This window comes from Thamnophis elegans, chromosome 5 (assembly GCF_009769535.1).
Source record: "Thamnophis elegans isolate rThaEle1 chromosome 5, rThaEle1.pri, whole genome shotgun sequence".
Classification (NCBI taxonomy): Eukaryota; Metazoa; Chordata; class Lepidosauria; order Squamata; family Colubridae; genus Thamnophis; species Thamnophis elegans.
Window position 1 is genome coordinate 94,967,151 of NC_045545.1, and position 23,273 is coordinate 94,990,423.

The window sequence follows — 23,273 nt, forward strand, 5'->3', positions numbered from 1 at the left end:
TGCCCTGCAAATCCCCAGCTTTCAAATGTGAATCCGTTTTTCCGTAAGCTTGGAAAATTAGGACTCTCCTCCTCCAAGAGGCAAAAGTTTCGTCCAAAGGTGCTTTTTCAAAAGGCAGCTGGACTTATGGTTTTCCTTGAAAACTTTTCCTTGAAAACTGGGGTTTTTTCTTTTAACGAACTGAAGAAGCTTCTTGGAGGAGAAGCGAAAGGTCTTCAAGGAAAAAAACGAAAGTCCCAGTTGCCTTTTGAAAAAGCACCTTTGGGACAACCAGGACCCGTAGAGACGGTGAATCTCTACAGCATGGCCGGCAAACTTTTGTGGCACCAGTATGGCCGTAAAGGTCGTGCGGAAAGTCACGGCACACCGTGCACGAAGCAATGTTGTGCTCTGGAAAAGTGGAAGTTCCGGGTTCTAGCACGCCTGTGCAACATGATGATTAGCTTGCGCATGCCACGGCCCGGTTTTTCGGCACTGCCGTGCGTGTGGAGGGATCATTCTCCAGAAAAGCCGAATTTTCAATATCTCAGTGGTTGCCACAAAGAAGAGGGAGTCAAACTATTCTCCAAGGCACCTGAGGGCAGAACAAGAAGCAATGGGTGGAAACTAATCAAGGAGAGAAGCAACTTAGAACTGAGGAGGAATTTCCTGACAGTGAGAACAATTAATCAGTGGAACAGCTTGCCTCCAGGCACTGAACAGAAGGGAGGTATGACCGATTTTACGACTGTTGCAGCAAATCCCCCCCCCCTCTGGTCATATGATCAAAATTCGGATGCCTGGCAACGGCTCATTTTATGACGGTTGCAGTGTCGTTAGGTTGTAAAATGGGACAAAATTCCCTTGACAAATGTCTTACATAGCAACATAAATTTTGGACTCCGCTGTGGTCGTAAGTCAAGGATTATCTGTATCTCCGCCCCCCTCCTCTCTCATCTGTCTGTCTAGCTATCAATTTGTCTATCAATTTCACCAATATAAATTATAAATAATTTATATATAAATATAAAATAAATATAAAATAAAATAAAATTTCTCTCGATCTCTACCATCTTATCATTTTTCTCTCATCTTTTCATCTCTCTTCTATCATCTATCATCTCCCTCTTTATATTAATTAAATCAGTGGAAACAATTAATGAGTGGAACAGAAGTTGCCTCCAGAAGCTGTGATTGTCCCAGCACTGGAAGTCTTTAAGAAGATGCTGGATAGCCATTTGTCTGAAACGGTTTAGGGTTTCCTGCTAGGCAGGGGGTTGGACTAGAAGACCTCCAAGGTCCCTTCCAACTCTGTTATTCTATTTTATTCTATATATTCTGGGTTCTGGCATACAATCAGCTCTCCAGCCTGCACGCGCACATTGCTTTTCAGCACTGCTGCATGCGCGAAGGACAGGTGGTTATCGTGTGTGTTGCACGCCAGAAACCTGGAAGAGAAACTTGCAAGGCCACGCGTGCTGGTGCAACATGGATTCGCGTGCCACTTTGGCCATGCGTGTCACAGGTTTGCCATCAGGGCTCTTTAGACATAAGGAAATTTGTCTTTATGAAGAGCCTCCAAGATACATTAAGCCAGTGTTTCTCAACCTTGGCAACTTGAAGATGTCCGGACTTCAACTCCCAGAATTCCCCAGCCAGCATTCGCTGGCTGGGGAATTCTGGGAGTTGAAGTCCGGACATCTTCAAGTTGCCAAGGTTGAAACACTGCATTAAGCCAGTGCTCCAGATAAGCCGCACTTTAGCTCTGCTCCTTATCAACCAGCAATGTCTCCCTGACCAAATCCTAAAACATCTGGCCACCAGCTGTGGAAGGCTGGACTAACTGCTTTGCTCCCAGGGATGGAGGGCAGTAGCTGGTCGCTCGGTCCCTCAAACCCTCGCATGTGGCGCAGTTCACACATAACACAAATCCACCTCGCTGGGTGGATTCAAGGCTTGCCGAGTCTTGAATTATTAAATGATTAATAATGATAATAATGCTGCATACATACTGTATATATTGATAAGAGATTTTATATAATTTGTAAGTGGAGAGGATGCATAAAAGTTTGGTAACCAAAGAGAAACGATTTTATAAACATGGGACTTAATCAATGGTTAGATAAAAGAATTTTATAAAGATGTATTATTATTGGGCGGATTTAGGATGATGTAATGAAATGTCACAATATACATTTACCTAAAACGTAGGATATCATACATAAAATGAAGTAATGACAATTATAGTCAAATAAATGTATAATCATGATAATAATTGTACCGTATATACTCGAGTATAAGCCGACCCGAATATAAGCCGAGGCACCTAATTTTACCCAAAAAGCTGGAAAAGTTATTGACTCGAGTATAAGCCTAGGGTGGGAAATGCAGCAGCTACGGTAAATTTCAAAAATAAAAAATCAGTGTTATTTGAAACTCAAAGTTATGTTTATTCAAGGGACCCGCTTAATTAAAGTGTTCTATAATATCAGTATGACTTATAATACTGCAAGTCTGCAATATTAAAATACTTGTATAGGGGATCCCCGGGATCCCACGAAGAGATCAAATCACAACCAGTATGCCACCTTCTTGGTATATTGTTTTATTTTCACTGAGTTTTAAAAATGAGCATTATTTCATCCTTTTTTTCTTTATGTTTGATTGGTATCTGCAATTTGTGTTAATTCTGTTCATACATATAATATAAATGAAAACCCAGCTCTCTTAAAAATATTTTAAGTTCTTTCTGGTGCTCCCTTTTAGAATTGGCCAACTAATATTTCTGTTCACCCAACTAATGTCAGGCAGAGTTAACTGAAAAGTAATTTTTCATGAAAGGACATTTCCTAGGATTTTAATTGTTCTTACTGTCAGATTTCTCGTTATTTCCAGCTTGAGTCTCCTTCTGACAAGTTTCCATGCTTCTTGTCCTGTCCTCAGGTGCTATTGCTGCCGCCGCCTCCTCTCCTCCAACAGCACCAGCACATTTGCTGCCCAGCGCTGCGGCTGAGGTGAAGCCGCCAAAGCTCCCGCTGGCGCCCCCGCAGCGTTGGGGATATCCGGCAGTGCTGTTGGAGGAGGAGGAGGCGAACCAGCCTGCCATCGCCGGCCACTGCCAGCCCGCCGCTCTTCCCACCCCTTCCAAGCCCCACAGTCCAGCGGATGGAGCAGAAGCAGCTCGGGGCTTCGCTGCTGCTCCCCGCATTTGCTGCACGGGATCCCTTGGAGAGGGGATTCCAGCCTGCCATCGCCAGCCACCGCTAGCTGCCATCGCTGGACTGTGGGGCTTGGAAGGGGGTGGGAAGAGCAGCGGGGCTAGCGGTGGCTGGCGATGGCAGGCTGGAATCCCCTCTCCAAGGGATCCCCGTGCAGCAAATGCGGGGAGCAGCAGCGAAGCCCCCGAGCTGCTTCTGCTCCATCCGCTGGACTGTGGGGCTTGGAAGGGGGTGGGAAGAGCGGCGGGGCTAGCGGTGGCCGGCGATGGCAGGCTGGCTCTCCTCCTCCAACAGGCAACAGCACTGCCGGATCCAGTTGTAGACTCGAGTATAAGCCGAGGCGGCTTTTTTCAGCCCAAAAAGTGGGCTGAAAAACTCGGCTTATACTCGAGTAATACGGTATACATATATACCAGATTGATAATACGAGATTCTATATAAAGTGTAAGTGAAGACTATGGTGAGAATGTACAAAAATAGTTTGTAACCTATCGACAGGCTGTACGGAATTGGAAGAAGTTTTTATGTTTTAGTTTGTTTGTACTTGTTTGCTTAAAAATAAAAAAAAATGTTTTATTTTTAAAAAAGACTTGCCGAGCAGCTGGGGAAATAAATAGCAAGGTAGACCTTCCAGCTGTTAGTTCAATACAGGCAGTCCTCGACTTACAACCACAATTGAGCCCCCACGTTTCTGTCATGGAGGGAGACATTGGTCAAGTGAGTTTTGCCCCATTCGACCACCTTTCTTGCCACGGTCGTTAAGCGAATCTCCACCATTGATAAGTGAGTTACACGGTTGTTAAGTGAATCCAGCATCTCCATTGACTTTGCTGGTCAGAAGGGTCGCAAAAGGGGATCATGTGACCCTGGGACATTTTGACGGTCGTAAGTACGCCGGTTGCCAAGCATCTGCATTTTGATCATATGACCAAGGGGATGGTACAAAGGTTGTTAATGGAGGGGAAACGGTCGTAAGTCACTTTTTTCAGTGCTGTTGTAACTTTGTATAGTCAGTAAACAACTGTTGTAAGTCAAGGACTACCTATACCTTTTCTCACCACCCAGATTAGACACCCCGCGTGGCTGTTCTTGAGTAATGCACCTAAGATAGTCCTCAACCTACGACCACTGCAATCTTCAGGCAGTCGAGTGAGTTCCGCCCCATTTTATGGCCTTTTTTGCCACCATCGTCAACGAATAACCGCAGCTCTTAAGTGAACCATGCAGTCGTTAAGCGAATAAGCGAATCTGCCTTCCCCCCCATTGACTTTGCTTGTCAGAAGCCAGCTGTGAAGGTTTACAGATGGTGGTCACATGACCCCGGGACAATGCAACCGTCATAAATACATGCCAGTTGCCAAGCATCTGAATTTTGATCCCGTGACCAGTCCCCTCGTCATCTTGATTGCTCTTCTCTGCACTCTTTCTAGAGTCTCAACATCTTTTTATAGCCCCATCCCAGTGGTGGGTTTCAGCCAGTACACTCCGGTACGGGTGTACCGGTGGCTGCTGGGAGCAGCAGCCACCGTACCGGAATGGGCTTTGGAGGGCCTGCCCGCCCGCCTTCGTTCCTTACCTATATTTAAGCCAACCGGCCCATTTGCACACGCGCGCACAGCGTATGGGCCTGCACTATGTTCCGCTGAGCAGTGGTGCCCATTCATGCGCAGCCCGTGTGCCCGTGGAGGACACCCGGCCCGTCGCAAAGTACCGGCTGCGACGGGATCCGGAAACCCACCATTGCCCCATCCACGGGATGCAGGCAGTACACGAAACTGCAACCCCTCTAATCGGGGAAAAGCTCTCTCCGCAGAACCGGTCTTGGGCCCCAAAAAGATTGGGGGCTGCTGATCTTAAAAAATCAAGATGGTGGATAGATTGGTGCACCGAGATCAGAGGTGATATTCGACCAGTTCGCCCGAACCGATAGGGGAAATCACTGGTCGGCCCGCCCATCCACCCCGCTTCTATTTCGTCCTATTTAGGGACCTATTTTTTTAGCACAGTACATCCGTGGAAGGCCGGGCACATGCGTGGGACGGGGTGCGTGCGAGCAAAGCGAGTATGCGTGCGCACACATACATTTGCGAACCGGAAGGGAAGGGAAGTGAAACCACCCCTGGCCTAGATACTTTCTGTTTTAAGTGAAAATCTGCTCCCGTGTTGTGGATGCCATTTTCATGTTTTTGGGATACCCTGGGGTTCATACGCGCATTTTCCATGTCGAGAGCCAGAGATAGAGATGGCTTTTAAACGCATCTGGCTTGAGGAGCTGGGCTCCAGAAAACAGATGTGATGGAAGCCTAAAGCTAAATTATTTCATTCATTTCATATACTGTATCTCCGCCTCTCCCTGCATTTAATCCAGTGTTTCTCAACCTTGGCGACTTTAAGTCCTGTGGACTTCAACTCCCAGAATCCCCCAGCCAGCTGTGCTTAAAGTCGCCAAGGTTGAGAAACTGATTTAATCTTTCCTTCCGTCGTGTTTTAAAGTGAATTCTGGAATTTCTGCAGGGCTTATTCAAAAGATGTTTATAGGAGGCAGAAGGATTCACGTTGTCCTCTCTTATCTTGAATCCTGTCCTGACCCCCCCATTAGATTTGTGTGGGAGATGCGTTCAGACAAGACACTGGCCTCAAATCAAGGCTTAGGGCCTGCAGTTGTAAAATGCACTGGCTGCAAAACTCCGACTAACCAACAGAGGGCAAGAAAGAGAAACAGACTTCCAGCCCGTTGCTGCCCTCTTATGTTCCTCTGAAAGTTTGCAATTCGGGTCTAAAAAGCTAAAAGTTCCCCTCGCACATATGTGCTAGTCGTTCCTGACTCTAGGTGGCGCTGCTGGTTTCCGTTTCAAAGCCGAAGACCCAGCGCTGACTGAAGACTCTCCGTGGTCATGCGGCTGGCATGACTAAACGCCAAGGCGCACGGAAAGCTGTTCCCTTCCCACCAAAGGTGGTCCCCATTTTTACATGCTTTTGAACTGCTAAGTTGGCAGAAGCTGGGACAAGTAACGGGAGCTCATTCGGTTACGTGGCGCTAGGGATTTGAACTGCCGACCTTTCTGATCAACAAGCTCAGCGTCTTAGCCAGGGAGCCACCGCATCCCTATAATTCGGATCTAGGAACTCCGAAATTTGATTCACCTGCATTTTAATTTTCTGGGGCTGCTGAGACCTCTGCTTTGCTTAGCCAAGGCTTCAGGATCGAATGCAAACCCAGAACATGGGTTAATTCAGTTTAAGTGCCATCTTGGAATTTGGGAAGGGTTAACTATCTGTGGAGCAAGGGGGAAATGCTACCAGTTTGGGCCAGTTCGCCCGAACCAGTAGTAAAAAATGCTACTGGTTTCCAGAACCGGCAGTAAAAAATACTAAAAAAAGTTTTTTAAAAAGGGTGGGGAGGGGTGCTGAGAAAGAAAGAAAGAGGAGAGGAAGGAAGGACTTCAATCCTGGTACCAGACCAGCTTCAGAGGATAATCCAGGGCTGGAAGGCACCTGGAGGTCATCTAGTCCAGCCCTGCTCCAGCAGGATATTGTTAAAGTGGCTTTCTGTGTTTTGATCACCCAGTTATATGACTGCGTAGCCACGCCCACTCAGTCACATGACCCCTACTAAGCCACACCCACAGAACCGGTAGCAAAAAAAAAATTAGATTTCACCACTGCTCTGGGGGATGATTGAAAACTCGTTGGTTTTATTCAAACACGGCCATTAGGCATGTAGGCAGATCTTCAAAATTTGGATTACTTTAACATATAGTTTGTTGTGTGTTTCTACAGCAAACTGCTTCATTGTTCTTATGCACAATATTTCTGGCCCTTCGCCTCTTTAAGATGGGTGGACTTCAACTCCCAGAATTCCCAGCTAGATATGCTGGCGGGGGAATGCTGGGAGTTGAAGTCCACCCATCTTAAAGCTTCTAACGTTGAGGAACACAATGTGTATTTTAGTGCTATTCTGTCAACTTTAGGTTTTTTCAGACCTTTTAGTTCTACTTTCAGGTTTTTCCTGGGAATTTTTTTATAGATACAAAAAATATAGTCCTCAACTTACAACAGTTTGTTTAGGGACTGTTCGAAGTTATAATGGCATTGAAAAAACTCAAACCAGTTTTCACTCTTGCAGCTGTTGGAGCTGTAAGTAGTCATGTAATCAAAATTCAGACGCTTGGCAACTGACTTGTATTTATGACGGTTGCAGTGTCCTGGGGTTATGGAATCCCCTTTTGGGACCTTCTGACAAACTCCCTGGGGAAGCCAGAATCGCTTAACGACCGTGTTACTAACTGAACACCTGCAGCGACCCATTTAACAATTGTGGCAAAGAAAGGTCACAATGGGCCAAAATTCACTTAACAACCGTCTCGCATAGGAACAGAAATTTTGTGGTCGTAAGTCGAGGACTACCTGTATCGGGGAGGAAAGAATCTTTTAAGTGCATTTGGTAATGAAAATTCCCTGCCCAAGTATTCTCTGTCGGGAAAAGTTATATGAATGATATAGAGCCGAGGTGGCACAGTGGTTAGAGTGCAGCACTGTAGGCTACTTCAGCTGACTGCAGTTCTGCAGTTCAGCGGTTCAAATCTCACTGGCTCAGGGTTGACTCAGCCTTCCATCCTTCCAAGGTGGGTGAAATGAGGACCCGGATTGTTGTGGGGCAATATGCTGACTCTGTAAACCGCTTAGAGAGGGCTGAAAGCCCTATGAAGCGGTATATAAGTCTAACTGCTATTGCTATTGCTAACTGCTAATGATGGATTTATTAAAAAGTTTGAAGGAAAAAAGGAAGAAGGGGGAGTTACCTAAAAATACAGGCACATCCTTAAAACTCTTTAAATGATTTGCAAAATGGCAAGACAAACATAGAGTTTCCAATGGCAAATAGAAATAAGATAATTTCTCCACCGGTCAGTGGCAGATAGAGCCCCTATGATGTAGTGGTGAAGGTATTAGACTAGAAACGTGGAGACTGTGAGTTCTAGTCCTGCCTTAGGCATGAAAGCCAGCTGGGTGACTTTGGATCAATCAACAGGAGACAGTGAGTTCTAGTCTCACCTTAAGCAGGAATGTCTCTTGGGTGGCTTTGGGTATGTCACCAAGTCACTGTGAGTTCTAGTCCCACTTTAGGCTTGAAAGCCAGCTGGGTGATTTTTGACCCATCACCGGGAGACAGAGAGTTCTAGTCCTGTCTTAAGCAGAAATGCCTCTTAGGTGACTTTGGGTCGATCCCCAGGTGACTGTGAGTTCTAGTCTCACCTTAGGCCTGAAAGCGGTGACTTTGGGCCAATCACCAGGAGATCCATCTCTACACCTGCCTTAGGTCTCAAAGCTGTCTGGGTGACATTGGGCCACTCACCCAGAGACTTGAGTTCTAATCCCATCTTGGCCATGAAGCCAGCCACTTTTTCTCAACCCTAGGAAAGAGCTAATGTTTCAGTTTTGGTCAACCAAAATATTTTAAAAAAAGATGTTGAGACTAGTTTAGAAAGAGTGCAGAGAAGGACAACAAAGATGATTAGGGGACTGGAGGCTAAACAGTTGCAGGAACTGGGTGTGTCTAGTTTAATGAAAAGAAGGACCAGGGGAGACATGATAGCAGTCTTCCAATATCTCAGGGGTTGCCACAAAGAAGAGGGAGTCAAGCTATTCTCCAAGGCACCTGAGGGCAGAACAAGAAGCAATGGGTGGAAATTAATCAAGGAGAGAAGCAACTTAGAACTGAGGGAAATTTCCTGACAGTTAGAACAATTAATCGGTGGAACAGAAGTTGCCTCCAGAAGTTGTAAATGCTCCAACACTGGAAGTCTTTAAGAATATGTTGGATAGCCATTTGTCTGAAACGGTGTAGGGTTCCGTGCCTAGGCAGGGGGTTGGACTAGAAGACCTCTAAGGCCCTTCCAACTCCGTTATTCTGTTGAAAAACCCATCTGAATGGAAGATAAATCTTAAATAACCTAGGTACACTTGGAATACAGCATCCAGTTTTGGTCGCCACGATGTAGAAAGATGTGGAGACTGTAGAAAGACTGCAGAGAAGAGCAACAAAGAGGATTAGGGGACTGGAGGCTAAAACAGATGAAGAACGGTTGCAGGAACTGAGTAAATCTAGTTTAATGAAAAGAAGGACTAGGGGAGACATGATAGCAGTCTTCCAATATCTCAGGGGTTGCCACAAAGTAATGGGGCAAGAAGCAATGGGTAGAAACTAATCAAGGAGAGAAGCAACTTAGAACTAAGGAGAAATTTCCTGACAGTTAGAACAATTAATCAATGGAACAACTTGCCTCCAAAAGTTGTGACTCTCCAACACTGGACATTTTTAAGACGCTGGATATCCGTTTGTCTGAAGTGGTGTAGGGTTTCCTGCCTAAGCAGCGGGTTGGACTACTAGAGGACCTTCAAGGTCCCTTCCAACTCTGTTATTCCAATTCTATACTACTGCTAAGAAAGTCGTTGGAGAGGTTAGAAGGATAAGTGAATGGAGACAGCCCATCAGCCTGCCTAGCCATTGTGTTACAGGATGTCCAACAGATGAAGACATGGCCAGATGTGCAATTATTCTCTTTTCCAGTGATGTAGAAATCCAGGCCCGGTTTGTGATTTTTTGCAGCTAACAAAGGGCCATCAAAAATGAATCGTTGGCAGCTTATTTGAAGTCCTTCTGCATTGGCGATTTGCACCCCCTTCTCACATCTGTGATTTTGTTCTGTTGAATAGGCCCACACAACTTTTGCAATCAGGCCAACAAAACCAGCTAATGAGGAAGCAGCCATTCTGCTCCCCAGATGGCCTCCCCGGATACCTTTTCCCCACACTAAACCCGACAACCCAGCGCCCACCCAAAAGGAAGTTATTCAAAGGCATGGTGGGGTAGCGAGCTCAGGATACGGGTTCCCGAGATTTTTCAAAGTCCTTTGGGCCACGGAAAGAATTGCTCCAGCAAAAAAAAAAAGAAAGAAAAATCCCAAAAGAAAAACGGAAGTTCATTTTGGGTTAGCGACGTGCCATCTGAAACACCCTCTGAAAAGAGGAAGAAGAATGTGCTAACCCCGAAGAGGAGCAAAATGATGAAAAGGCGGATATTTCCCAAGAAGAGAAAATAGGATCTTGCTTTTTTTTTTTTTAAAAAAAAAAGGGCTTAAAGTGTTTTGTTCTGGGAAATTAGCGGTTGCATGCTGCAGGAGACTAGTACTCAGTGGTATTTCCAAATAGATCAGTGTTTCTCAACTTTGGCTGCCTGAAGATGTGTGGACTTCAAACTCCCAGAATTCCAGAGTGAGCCATGCTGGCTATGGAATTCTGGAGTTGAAGTCCACGGGTCTTCAAGAGGCCATTCCATAGCCGGCCATACTGGCTCTGGAATTCTGGGAGTTGAAGTCCACCGGTGTTCAAGTGGCCATTCCATAGCCGGCCATACTGGCTATGGAATTCTGGGAGTTGAAGTCCATGTGACTTCAAGCAGCCATTCCACAGCTGGCTATGGAATTCTGGGAGTTGAAGTCCACGTGACTTCAAGCGGGCCATTCCACAGCTGGCCATGCTGGCTATGGAATTCTGGGAATTGAAGTCCATGGATCTTGGCCATTCCACAGCCGGCCGTGCTGGCTCTGGAATTCTGGGAGTTGAAGTCCACGTGACTTCAAGCGGCCATTCCACAGCTGGCTATGGAATTCTGGGAGTTGAAGTCCACGTGACTTCAAGCGGCCATTCCACAGCTGGCCATGCTGGCTATGGAATTCTGGGAATTGAAGTCCATGGGTCTTCAAGAGGCCATTCCACAGCTGGCTATGGAATTCTGGGAGTTGAAGTCCATGGGTCTTCAAGAGGCCATTCCATAGCTGGCCATGCTGGCTATGGAATCCTGGGAGTTGAAGTCCATAAATCTTCCAAGTGGCCAAGGGTGCGAAACCCAAGGTAGAAAGCTGGGGCTTGAACAGTGATAGCTTGTTGTAGATGAGGAAAGAGTAATCAATAGTTCAGCCTGGATTTTCTTGCCCCAATGAAAGAACCGGATGAGTCCAAAGCAACCTTAGTTTGTCAAATAAGCTAAGTAGGATTGACCCTAGTTAATCCTGGATGGATGGGATCTCTTGCTTAAGCAGGGGGTTGGACTAGAAGACCTCCAAGGTCCCTTCCAGCTCTGTTGTTCTGTTATTATTCTGTTAAGGATGATATCCCAGGAAATTGAAAAGTCCACATCCTGGAAGATAAGAAACCAAACAGCATTCGAGTGGCCTGATACTAGCCTACAGCTAGTCCTCAAAATTTCTGTTGCTAAGCAAGGCAGTTGTTAAGTGAGCTTTGCCTCATTTTACGACCTTTCTTGCCACAGCTGTTAAGTGAATCCTGCAGTTGTTAAATTAGTAACATGGTTTGTAAGTGAATCTGGCTTCCCCATTGACTTTCCTCCTACTCCCTACTCCTCCCCGCAAACCGTATTTCCCTTCTAGCACTGATGATGTTACCTAGTTGGGTAATGAAATGTCTGCAAGAAAACAACCAAGCTCAGTGGGCCCCCAGTCCTCCTCCTCCCCATAAACCCCACTCCCTTTTAGCACTGATGATGTTGCCTAGTTGGGTAATAAATGTCTGAAAGAAAAGAACCAAACTCAGAGTTTCCTGGACACCACCAAGTATCCCACAGTCTTCCTCCCCATAAGCCCCGCTCCTTTCTAGCACTGATGACGTTACCTAGTTTGGTCATGAAACATCTACAAGAAAACAACCCAGCTCAGAGAAGGACCCCCACAGTTCAACCTTGAGTAGAAATAATTATCTTCTATCAAATCCACATTGTTGTGAAGAAAAGGTGTTGGTAAACACTTTGGGTTGGAAGTAAGAGCCAATTCTGAACATCTTCTGTATGAAAACTCTCTCTCTCTCTCTTTCTCTCTCTCTCCCTCCCTCCCTCCCTCCCTCTCTCTCTCTCTCTCTCCCTCCCTCCCTCCCTCCCTCTCTCTCTCTCTCTCTCCTCTCTCTCTCACCACACACACACACACACACAAACAAATTGATTGCAATAGAGTGATGTATTTAATGGCTAGCTGGGGTTTGCAGAAGTCAAAATTCAGCATTAGCTAGCTGAAAAATTAGCTGGCTGGATGGATGGATATATGAATAGATAGGTAGATGCAAATATATAGATAGAGACGTGGAGAGAAACAGATTAGGGTAGAGATGAGACTGTAGATAGATGATGTAGGTAGCAGAGGTGGGTTCCTACCAGTTCGCACCTCTGCCACACTTGTTAAGTGAATCCCTGCAGTCGTTAAGTTGGTAACACAGTTGCTAAGGCGGCCATCTTTGAAAGTGGACAAGGTGTTCCCCAGAAGGGCATCGGGTACCGAGCGGAGGTCGTCTGTTCTGCGTTGTCCGGTTGCTTTAGGGATTGTGAGCCATGGTGGTGCAGTGGTTAAGAGTGCAGTATTGCGGGCTACTTCTGCTGACTGCCGGCTGACTGCCATTTGGCAGTTCGAATCTCAACAGGCTCAAGGTTGACTCAGCCTTCCATCCTTCCGAGGTGGGCAAAATGAGGACCCAGATTGTTGGCGGCAACAGGCTGACTGTAAACAGGCTGTGTTCCGTGTTCTTTTCTTCATTGCTGTCGTTGGTTTCTTCCTGGGTGGGCTCTGAGACTTCCCCCACTTCTTCCTGTGTCTGTGGAGATTCACTCGGTGCAACCGGCATCTGATCAAAACAAGGATCTGGCTGTCATATTAACACTGTCCCTGGAGGAAATCAGCAGGGCCTTGGCAGACCCCAACTGCTTTGGATGAAGGGCTTCCAAGAAAAAGATATTTATTTGTTTTTTATTCAAAAGTTAAAATACACATGAAGCTGGAGAAACGGAAGATTTGTTCTCCCCATTGTGAATTTTTTCCATCCCGCCACTTCTCCAAGGTGCAAACATACGTCCCTTCCAACTCTGCCCTTCTATTCTGTTCTCATTGCACAGTTTTCACCGCAGGCTGTTTCGGGCTCTTTTCTTCATTCCTGTCGTCTACAGTGAGTCCAACATTTCTGTCGTTAAAGTGAGACCTTTGTTAAGTGAATTTTGCCCCGTTTTAGGACCTTTTTCGCCATCGTTAAGTGGATCCCTGCAGTTGGTAAATTAGTAACCTTGGTTAGGAAGTGAATCTGATTCCCCCATTGACTTTGCTTGTCTGAAGGTCACCAAAGGGGATCGGTCACATGACCTCGGTACCCAGCAACGGTCATAAGTATGAGCCAGTTGCCGAGCATCTGAATTTTGATCGCGTGATCATGGGGATGCTTGCAAGGTGCTCCTAACTGTGAAACACAGTCATAAGTCACTTGTTTTCCTCCCCAAAAACGAAGGTGCATCCTATACTCCAGAGCAGTGGGGTCTCAACCTTCCTAATGCCGCGACCCTTTAATAGAGTTCCTCATGTTATGGTGACCCCCAACCATAAATTATTTTGCTGCTACTTCGTAACTGTAATTTTGCTACTATTATGAATCGTAATGTAAATATTTGATATGCAGGATGTATTTTTATTGTTATAAATTGAACATAATTAAAGCATAGTGATTAATCCCAAAAACAATGTGTAATTATATATTGTGAAATATTTATTTCTAATTACAAATAAATAAAATTTATGTGCCGGTCGTTACCTTTAAAGCCCTACATGGCTTGGGACCTGGATACCCATGGGACCGCCTCCTGCCACATACCTCCCAACGACCTATAAGATTGCACAGATTGGGCCTCCTTCGGGTACCGTCAACCGGGCAATGCCGGTTGGCGACTACTCGGGGGAGGTCTTTCTCTGTAGCTGCCCCGGCCCTGTGGAATGATCTACCCGCAGAGATCCGGACCCTTCCCACTCTCTCGGCCTTCCGTAAAGCCACTAAAACCTGGCTGTTCCGGCAGGCCTGGGGCTGTTGACTCCAAAATACGGTCCAGCCCCACTTAGAACGGAGTGCATGGTGTTTTTTTTTTAATCTGTCTTTTCTTTCCTTCTCTTCTTTTTGATTTTTTATATTGTTAGCCGCCCGGAGTCCTATGGGATTGGGCGGCATATAAATGTTATTAAACTTTAAATTCTTGAAGCATAGTATAGCACAGGGGTGAGCAACCTTAAACACTGAAAGAGGCATTTGGGTCCGTTTCCCACAGAAAAAACACCAGGAGCCACAAAACCTGGGTGGGTGTGGCCAACTCAACATCACTCCCACCCAGTCACATGGCATTCTTCCCCCCCCCCCACATGCCTACCCAGGTTTCATGGCTCAGTGTTTTCTGTGAGATAGGGTCTCCCTCTCTTCTCTCCCCCTCGCTCTCATTTCTGTTTTTCTCTATATTTTCCTCTCCCTTTCTCTTCTTCCTTCCTTTCTTGCTTTTCTTCCCTTTCCCTCTTTTCTTTCTTTCTCATTGAATACGATAGCAAATCCACAATAAAGTTATTAATTGTAGGAAATTGCTTCGCTGTAACCTTTTCATAGTGAACTCTAAGTTGATAGAAGCTGGCAAGATTGTACTAACAACAATAGGATATATATTTTTTTTCTTTTGAGTTTGACAATATAATATGTTATCCAAAATTAGAAATAATCTTATTTCCAGATGCATTTTTTGTGCCCTGTTATTTTCTTTTTAAAAAAATCAGACTTGCTTCCAATTTGTGCCTTCTGGCAAACTGCAGTTTTCTTGGCAAGAGATCTAGCTTGCCATTGCTTTCATCATAGGTCTGAGAAAGTTAGTTTCTCTCTCTCTCTCTCTCTCTGTTTCTTTCTTTCTTTTCTCTTCCTTTCTTTCCCCCGATTTGTTTCCCTCTCTTTTCCCTCTCTCTCATTCTCTCCCTTCACCTTTCTTTCATTTCTTTCTCCCTCTCTCCCATTCTCTCCTTCCAGCTCTCTTTCATTTCCCTCTCTCTCTCTATCTCTCTCTCTCTCTTCCCTTTTCTCTTTCATCTCTTTCTTGCGCGTGCAAGGAAAATACTCTCCTGGGCCAGGATCACGGCGGCGGGGACAGCGACTCCTTCCGCTGTGGCCACTGAGAAGAGAGTAGCTGGCTGCGTTGCCCGCAATTGTACGGCTAAAACATCTGTAGAGATTCTCAGTCATCTAGGTCGTGGTTGTCCCAAAGGTGCTTTTTTTCAAGGAGGCAACTGGACTTTCTTGTCTTTTTGAAGACGTTTCGCTTCTCATCCAAGAAGCTTCTTCAGCTCTAGATTTATACTCCTTGCAGACCGCTGGTCATTTTCATCCTTTGAGAGCAGGGCAGCCCAGTGAGCCAGATCTAAGCACTCAGCAGGCTGGATCTGGGGTTCCACCACAAAACCGCGGTAGACTAAAGCGCGCTCGACGAAAGCACGTACCTGACGTCATCACAGCGCGACGAAAACATCACGCTGTGAGCGGTAAAGTTAAAATTAACGCGAAAACCTTACCCTAACCCCCCTAAACCTAACCCTAAACCTAACCCTAAACCTAACCCTAACGCTTAACGTAACCCTAAACCTAACCCTAAACCTAACCCTTAACCTAACCCTAACCCTAAACCTAACCCTAAACCTAACCCTTACCTTTACGTTTATCAGCTTGCTTTAAAAGCGCTTTTTAAAGCGCCCTTTTTTCTCCGTGGTGGTATTTGTCGCGCTGCTGATGACGTCAGGTACGCGCTTTAATCGGGCGCGCTTTAGTGGACCGCGGTTTTGTCGTGCCACGGGATCTGGCCCGTGGTCCTTGAGTTTGACCCCCTCCCCACCCCCGTTTTGTAGAGTAGTTGAAGTTTATCTCTATCCTCAGGGTCACCTGAGTGGTGCTCCTGGTTCCTGTAGCCTGCAGTTTTCCCCTCTGGAAATCCATTCCTACTCCCGCACCCTTCCAAAGGTGTTCATTTATTTTATTTGTTTATTTAAAGCTTTTATTTGCTGCCCAATCCCAAAGGACTCCGGGCGGCTTACAAAGAAAATATAAAAAACATAAAACAATACAATTTAAAACAACAGTAATCCCTCATAAATTCATTCTACTCGGGGCCGGATCTCCACAGTCTGGTCAACAGCCCCAGGCCTGCCTGAACAGCCAGGTTTTTACGGCTTTCCTGAAGGCCATCAGAGTGAGTATGGTCCGGATTTCCGGGGGGGAGCTGGTTCCAAAGAGTCGGAGCAGCCACCGAGAAGGCTCTCCTCCGAGGGCCCGCAATTGTATGGCTAAAACATCTGTAGAGATTCTCAGTCATCTAGGTCGTGGTTGTCCCAAAGGTGCTTTTTTTCAAGGAGGCTTCCTTGTGTTTTGGAAGATGTTTCACTTCTCATCCAAGAAGCTTCTTCAGCTCTGACTGGAAGGCGGGGAATGGAAGGATTTCTACTCCTTGCAGACAGCTGGTCATTTGCATCCTTTTAGACGTGGCACGACAAAACCGCGAAGCCCTTATCTGCGGAGACATAAGCGCGTCGCTAAAGCCGCGACGTCATCACCGCGCGTCATCACCGCCGCAACAACAGCGCGGCAACAGAAGGGCGCTTTAAAACGGCGCCGCGGCAGAAAGCCAATTTCAATTAAGGTAAGGGTTAGGATTAGGTTTAGGGGTTTGGTTTAGGGTTAGGTTTAGGGTTAGGTTTAGGGTACTGAGTGCTTGGGAATGCGCGGATTTGCCCTCCGCGATTATGTCATCGCGGTAGGGTCGCATTTTTCCTTAGCGCTTCGAACGGCGCGAATTAATCTTCGCGCTTATGTCTCCGCGGATAAGGGCTTCGCGGATTTGTGGTGGAATCCCTTTTAGAGAGTCATTGAGGCTACCTGGAGGTTTATCTCTGTCCTCAGGGTCACCTGAGTGATGCTCCTGGTTCCTGTAGTCTGCATTTTTTTTCCACCCCTCTGGAAATCCACTCAACACCATTCAAAAGGTCTTCATCCCAAATTGTGTAGCTAAAAAGTCCGTAGAGATTTTCAGTCGTCCAGGTCGTGGTTCTTCCGAAGGTGCTTTTTACAGAAGGCGACTGGACTTCCTTGTTTCCCCCCCCCTCCCCCCTGAAGACTTCCTTATTGTTGTTGCCCTCGTATTCATCGTTTTGAAAAACCAAAAAATATTCCAGGCAACCTGTGTGAGCAAAGACCTCCTTACTTGGCTAGCTGTGCTACCTCGAGATCTGGGAACCGTTCCCAAAACAACTGAGAGGGGCCTGTTGAATGATGTTGAGCAACGGCTGATGCAAAATCCGTCTGTTTTTCTTCCTGGCTGCGGTGCAACTATATTTTATTCAGTGTCATGTTTATGATACTTTAAGCAGGCAAAAGAAATACCGCCACCCTTGATTTATGACCGCAACCGAGGCCAACATTTTCATTTTCATTTTAGCTTTATTTGTATGCCGCCCTTTTCCCTGAAAGGGACTCAGGGCAGCTCACAACTCAAGGGAGGGGAAAAACAGACAAGTTACAAAGCATAAAAACCATACACAATTAAAAAGCACAACAATCATACCATTCGAAGTGGGGCTGCAAGTCTTTAGCCCTAGGCCTGTCGGAACAGCCAGGTTTTAAGGGCCTTGCGGAAGGCCTGGAGGGTGGTGAGGGTGCGAATCTCCACGGGGAGATCGTTCCAGAGGGTCGGAGCAGCCACAGAGAAGGCCCTCCTCCGGGTAGTCGCCAGTCGACACTGGCCGGCTGATGGAATTCGGAGGAGGCCTAGTCTGTGGGATCTTATTGGTCTAGTGGAGGTAATTGGCAGCAGGCGGTCTCTCAAGTATCCAGATCCAATACCATGAAGGGCTTTGTAGGTGACGACTAGCACCTTGAAGCGTACCCGGAGATCAACAGGCAGCCAGTGCAGCTCGCGGAGGATAGGTGTTACGTGGGTGAATCGAGGCGCACCCACGATCGCTCGCGCGGCTGCATTCTGGACAAGCTGAAGTCGCCGAATACTCTTCAAGGGCAGCCCCATGTAGAGCACGTTGCAGTACTCCAGCCTAGAGGTCACAAGGTGGCCCAGCGAGTTTGACCCAGTTTTATGAACTTTTTGCCCCCGTTGCTAAGCGAATCGCTGCAGTCCTTGGGGGAAACCAGGCGGTCGCTAAGCGAATCTGGCTTCCTCCCTTGGCTCTGTTTGTTAGAAGCCAGCTGGGAAGGTCGCAAATGGAGTTCAAGTGACTGCGGGATGCTGCAACCGTGATAAATAACCTGCTTGCCATCTGCCCAGTTTTGATTGTGTGACCATAGGGATGCTGCCGTGGTCGTAAATGTGAGGACCTGTTGTAAGAGACTTTTTCAGTGGTGGTGTAACTCGCAACACGTGTTAAACAAATGATTGTAAGTCACGGACTACCTATTAAACTGTCTAAATCAGGGGTGTCAACTCAAGGCCCGTAGACTGTGCGGGGGGCTTAGATCTGGGGGTGGGTGGGGGCACACACAGGCCCCCTGGGCTCCGTTTCCACTGGCAGAGGACTGCAGGAGGCCATCCAGGTGGAAAAGGGGGCCAACTCCGTTCTTGCTGGCAGAGGGCTCTCCAAACAAACGAAAAACCAAAGGAGAAATGTTTCCTCTTTTGTTGGATCGTTGGAACTTTTTCTTTATTTTTTAAAGAATTTTTTTACTACCGGTTCCGGTAAGCCGGTAGCATTTTTACTACCGGTTCGGGCGAACTGGCCTGAACCGGTAACATTTCATCCCTGCTTACGATGCAACATAGAGTATTAGGACTTAAAGTTTGATCTTCAAAGCTGCATTTGGCAGTTGAAAATATCTCCTTTAACAAAATTGAGAAGACAGTTGATAGCTAAATGAAATGATTTCCCAATTATGCTTAAATTAGGGCTCCTGGGTGCTCTCTGAATTGGATAGTCCTCTTGCAGACGTTTCATTACCCAACTAGGTAACATCATCAGTGGTTTAATTTTTAGGAAGACTTTTGTGATGGTTTCTGGAGGTGATCAGCAGAAGTAGCCTGCAGTATTGCACTCTAACCACTGCATCACCTCGGCTCATAATGGCGGCTCCCAGCCTTTTGGGTAACCAGGGACCATTCCTGTGGAGAGGGGGTTTTCCTCGGAGGGAAGGGAGTGTGGTTTTGCACGCGGCCTGCATCCCACGGAGGGGGCTATGCTTGTTTATGCGGCCCGGTTTCTGGCATGCCGTGGCACGGTGCTAATTCACGTATTGCCGGTTGCGGACCCCTGCTTTAAAATACGGTGAATGAATTTTTGGTTGCCACAAGTAGAAAATATGTGGAGACTCTAGAAAGAGTGCAGAGAAGAGCAAGAAAGAGGATTAGGGGACTGGAGGCTAAAACATATGAAGAACAGTTGCAGGAACTGGGTATGTCTAGTTTAATGAAAAGAAGGACCAGGGGAGACATGATAGCAATCTTCCAATATCTCAGGGGTTGCCACAAAGAAGAGGGAGTCAAACTATTCTCCAAAGCACCTGAGGGTAGAACAAGAAGCAATTGGTGGAAACTAATCGAGCAGAGAAGCAACTTAGAACTAAGGAGAAATTTCCTGACGGTGAGAACAATTATTCAGTGGAACAACTTGCCCCCAAAAGTTGTAAATGCTTCAACGCTGGAGGTTTTTTTAAGAAGAGATTGGACAACTATTTGTCTGAATTGGTATATGCCAGTTCTTATTATATCTGAGTGAAAAGCAGCCTTTGAAGTGGAAATAGATCACAACAGAAGTACATTTAGCAGCCTTATTAGTATTTCTTGGCTGAGCAGGGGGCTGGACTAGAAGAATTGAATTGAATTGAATTGAATTTATTGCACTTATATGCCGCCCTTTTCCCCGAAGGGGACTCAGGGCGGCTCACAATCCAAGTCAGGGAAGGGGATACAGATAAGGGATAAAAAAGACGAACAAAACAATACACAATTTAAAAGCACACAACAACCATTCCATTCGAGGAGGGGGGCAAAAGCTCTTTAGCCCCAGGCCTGTCGGAACAGCCAGGTTTTAAGGGCTTTGCGGAAGGCATGGAGGGTGGTGAGGGTTCGAATCTCCACGGGGAGCTCGTTCCAGAGGGTCGGAGCAGCCACAGAGAAGGCTCTCCTCCGGGTAGTCGCCAGCCGGCATTGGCCGGCGGATGGAATTAGGAGGAGGCCTAATCTGTGGGATCTGATCGGTCTATTGGAGGTAATTGGCAGCAGGCGGTCTCTCAAGTACCCAGGTCCAATGCCATGAAGGGCTTTATAAGTGACGACTAGCGCCTTGAAGCATATCCGAAGACCAATAGGCAGCCAGTGCAGCTCGCGGAGGATAGGTGTTACGACCTCCAAGGTCCCTTCCCACTCTGTTATTCTAATTCTAATTTTCGAATGCGAGGCTTAATTTGGATAGGGAGGCGTGGGAGACCAGCACAGGAAGTTATCCTTGTAACCCTGGGAATAGGGCGGCATACAAGTCTAATAAACTAAACTAACTAACTAACCACTGCAATGTTTTTTGCTTTCTGCAGGGGCTCTTCCCTAAGCTGCAATTCCCCTAGGCAGGGCAGGGGCCACGGAGACGTCTGGCTAGCCCTTGGGCTCGGAATAAGTACCCAGTGTGGGCCAGAAGGGCTGAAGAGGGCTCCCCATGCCGACCGTTTGCGAAGTGGGGAAGCAGGTAAGCTGTTGATCCTAACTCTGGTCGTTTACAAAACCAGGTTAGCATTTCAAACTGTGCCTTGGAGGGAAGTGGTCCCCACCTTTTCTGGGGCCCTGGACCGGTGGCGGGGGGGAGGAGGGGAACGGTTTCACACATGCAACCTAGATCCCGCACATCCTGCAGAGTCTCCTAGTGATTGGTGCAAAGTCACCCAGCCAGCTCTCATGCTTAAGGCGGAACTAGAATTCACAGTCTCCTGGTGATTGGTCGAAAGTCACCCAATTGACTTTCATGCCTAAGGCGGGACTAGAACGCACAGTCTCCTGGTGATTGGTACCAAAGTCACCCAATTGACTTTCATGCCTAAGGCGGGACTAGAACGCACAGTCTCTGGTGATTGGTACCAAAGTCGTCCAATTGACTTTCATGCCTAAGGCGGGACTAGAACACACAGTCTCCTGGTGATTGGTACCAAAGTCACCCAATTGACTTTCATGCCTAAGGCGGGACTAGAACGCATAGTCTCCTGGTGATTGGTACCAAAGTCACCCAATTGGCTTTTATGCCTAAGGCGGGACTAGAACGCACAGTCTCCTGGTGATTGGTACCAAAGTCACCCAATTGACTTTCATGCCTAAGGCGGGACTAGAACACAGTCTCCTGGTGATTGGTACCAAAGTCACCCAATTGACTTTCATGCCTAAGGCGGGACTAGAACGCATAGTCTCCTGGTGATTGGTACCAAAGTCACCCAATTGGCTTTTATGCCTAAGGTGGGTCTAGAACTCATAGTCTCCTGGTGATTGGCCCAAAGTCACCCAATTGGTGAATGAATTGGTGAGTGAATGAATCAGTGAGAGTATGAATGAATGCAATGATTGAATCAAATCAATGAGCGAGTGAATGAATCAGTGAGTGAGTGAGTGTGAAGAATGAATGAATGAAATGATTGAATCAATCAATCAGTCAATGAGCGAGTGAATGAATCAGTGAGAGTACGAATAAATGCAATGATTGAATCAGTCAGTCAATGAGCGAGTGAATGAATCAGTGAGAGTATGAATAAATGCAATGATTGAATCAGTCAGTCAATGAGCGAGTGAATGAATCAGTGAGAGTATGAATAAATGCAATGATTGAATCAGTCAGTCAATGAGCGAGTGAATGAATCAGTGAGAGAATGAATAAATGCAATGATTGAATCAGTCAGTCAATGAGCGAGTGAATGAATCAGTGAGAGTATGAATAAATGCAATGATTGAATCAGTCAGTCAATGAGTGAGTGAATGAATCAGTGAGTGAGTGAGTGTGAAGGAAATAATTGATTGAATGTTCTCTGCAAGGCCTCGCAAGGAGTTTGCTGGCCGAGGCGCCTTGTTCCTCACCCTCTCTGTTTGGCTCCTCCCCTTTGCAGTACCCAGAGCCGCCGTACCCGGACAGACCCCTTCCAATGTCCCAGCATGAGACTTCTCCAGCTGCACTGCGGAGGGCCAGCAACCACCGACGGGGCAACCCCTGCTGCTTGTGCTGGTGCTGCTGTTGCAGCTGCTCCTGGTAGGTGCCTCCCGCAGGGGGCGGTGAGGGGGGGGGGACGTTCAGCTGTTTCCTGGCACCTGGCCTGCTCTTCTACACACGCACACGTGCACGGCTTTACAACTCCACCAGGGCTCTGTGTGCCTTGCAAGAAGTCCTCGACTTACAATGGTCACTTAATGAACCCTCTGTGGGGATACTTAGGATGTGATTCTGATGGCCAGCTAGAGATGGATTTGAACGGGCTATTTTACATGTTAGGCAGTTATATTAACCTCTAAGCCACAAGCTCTCCTCTCTTACCAGCTGAGCCAGGGGAATGATTAGGAGTTTTGTCAAAGCACTGGTATGGCCAAATAGGGGAGGGAGTATACTGCTTCCCTTTTGCCTTTCAGCTCCACCCTAGGATACACACACCACACACCAACACCACACACACACACACACACACACATATATATATATATATATATATCCTGGTCTTGTTGTATTCAGGTCTTTTCCCGTGTAAGATTGAGATTGTCTTGGCTCGCCATCTTCAGGCTGGGTTTTGGGTTGCCAAGATAATCTCAATCTTACATGGGAAAAGACCCGAATACAACAAGACCAGCTGATGATAGATAGATAGATAGATAGATAGATAGATAGATAGATAGATAGATAGATAGATAGATAGATGATAGGTAGGTAGGTAGGTAGGTAGGTAGGTAGGTAGGTAGATAGATAGATAGATAGATAGATAGATAGATAGATAGATAGATAGATAGATAGATAGATAGATAGATGATAGACACACACTATATTGTGAATTATATGTATACACACACACACAAACACACTATATTGTGAATTGTCCTAAAAATGTGAGTTCCAGGTGTAGTTATAAAAGAAACAAACATTGTGATCTCCAAAACTTTAAAATATATTGCTCACTAAACTTTCATTAGCCATTGTTAACATCATTAGAGTGTAAAAGCCATTAAAGAGA

General features: G+C 46.5%; 1 protein-coding gene across 1 annotated transcript in view; it reads left to right on the forward strand.

Annotated features, from left to right (window-relative positions):
* The window catches only part of RGS19 (regulator of G protein signaling 19), a 42,730-nt gene that overhangs the window by 4,420 nt on the left and 15,037 nt on the right, over positions 1 to 23,273 (forward strand). The window contains exons 2-3 of the mRNA XM_032217232.1: positions 20,622 to 20,770; positions 22,167 to 22,306. Of these exons, the coding sequence (XP_032073123.1) occupies positions 20,741 to 20,770; positions 22,167 to 22,306 (170 nt within the window). The 5' untranslated portion in view covers positions 20,622 to 20,740. The remainder of the gene's footprint in view (positions 1 to 20,621; positions 20,771 to 22,166; positions 22,307 to 23,273) is intronic.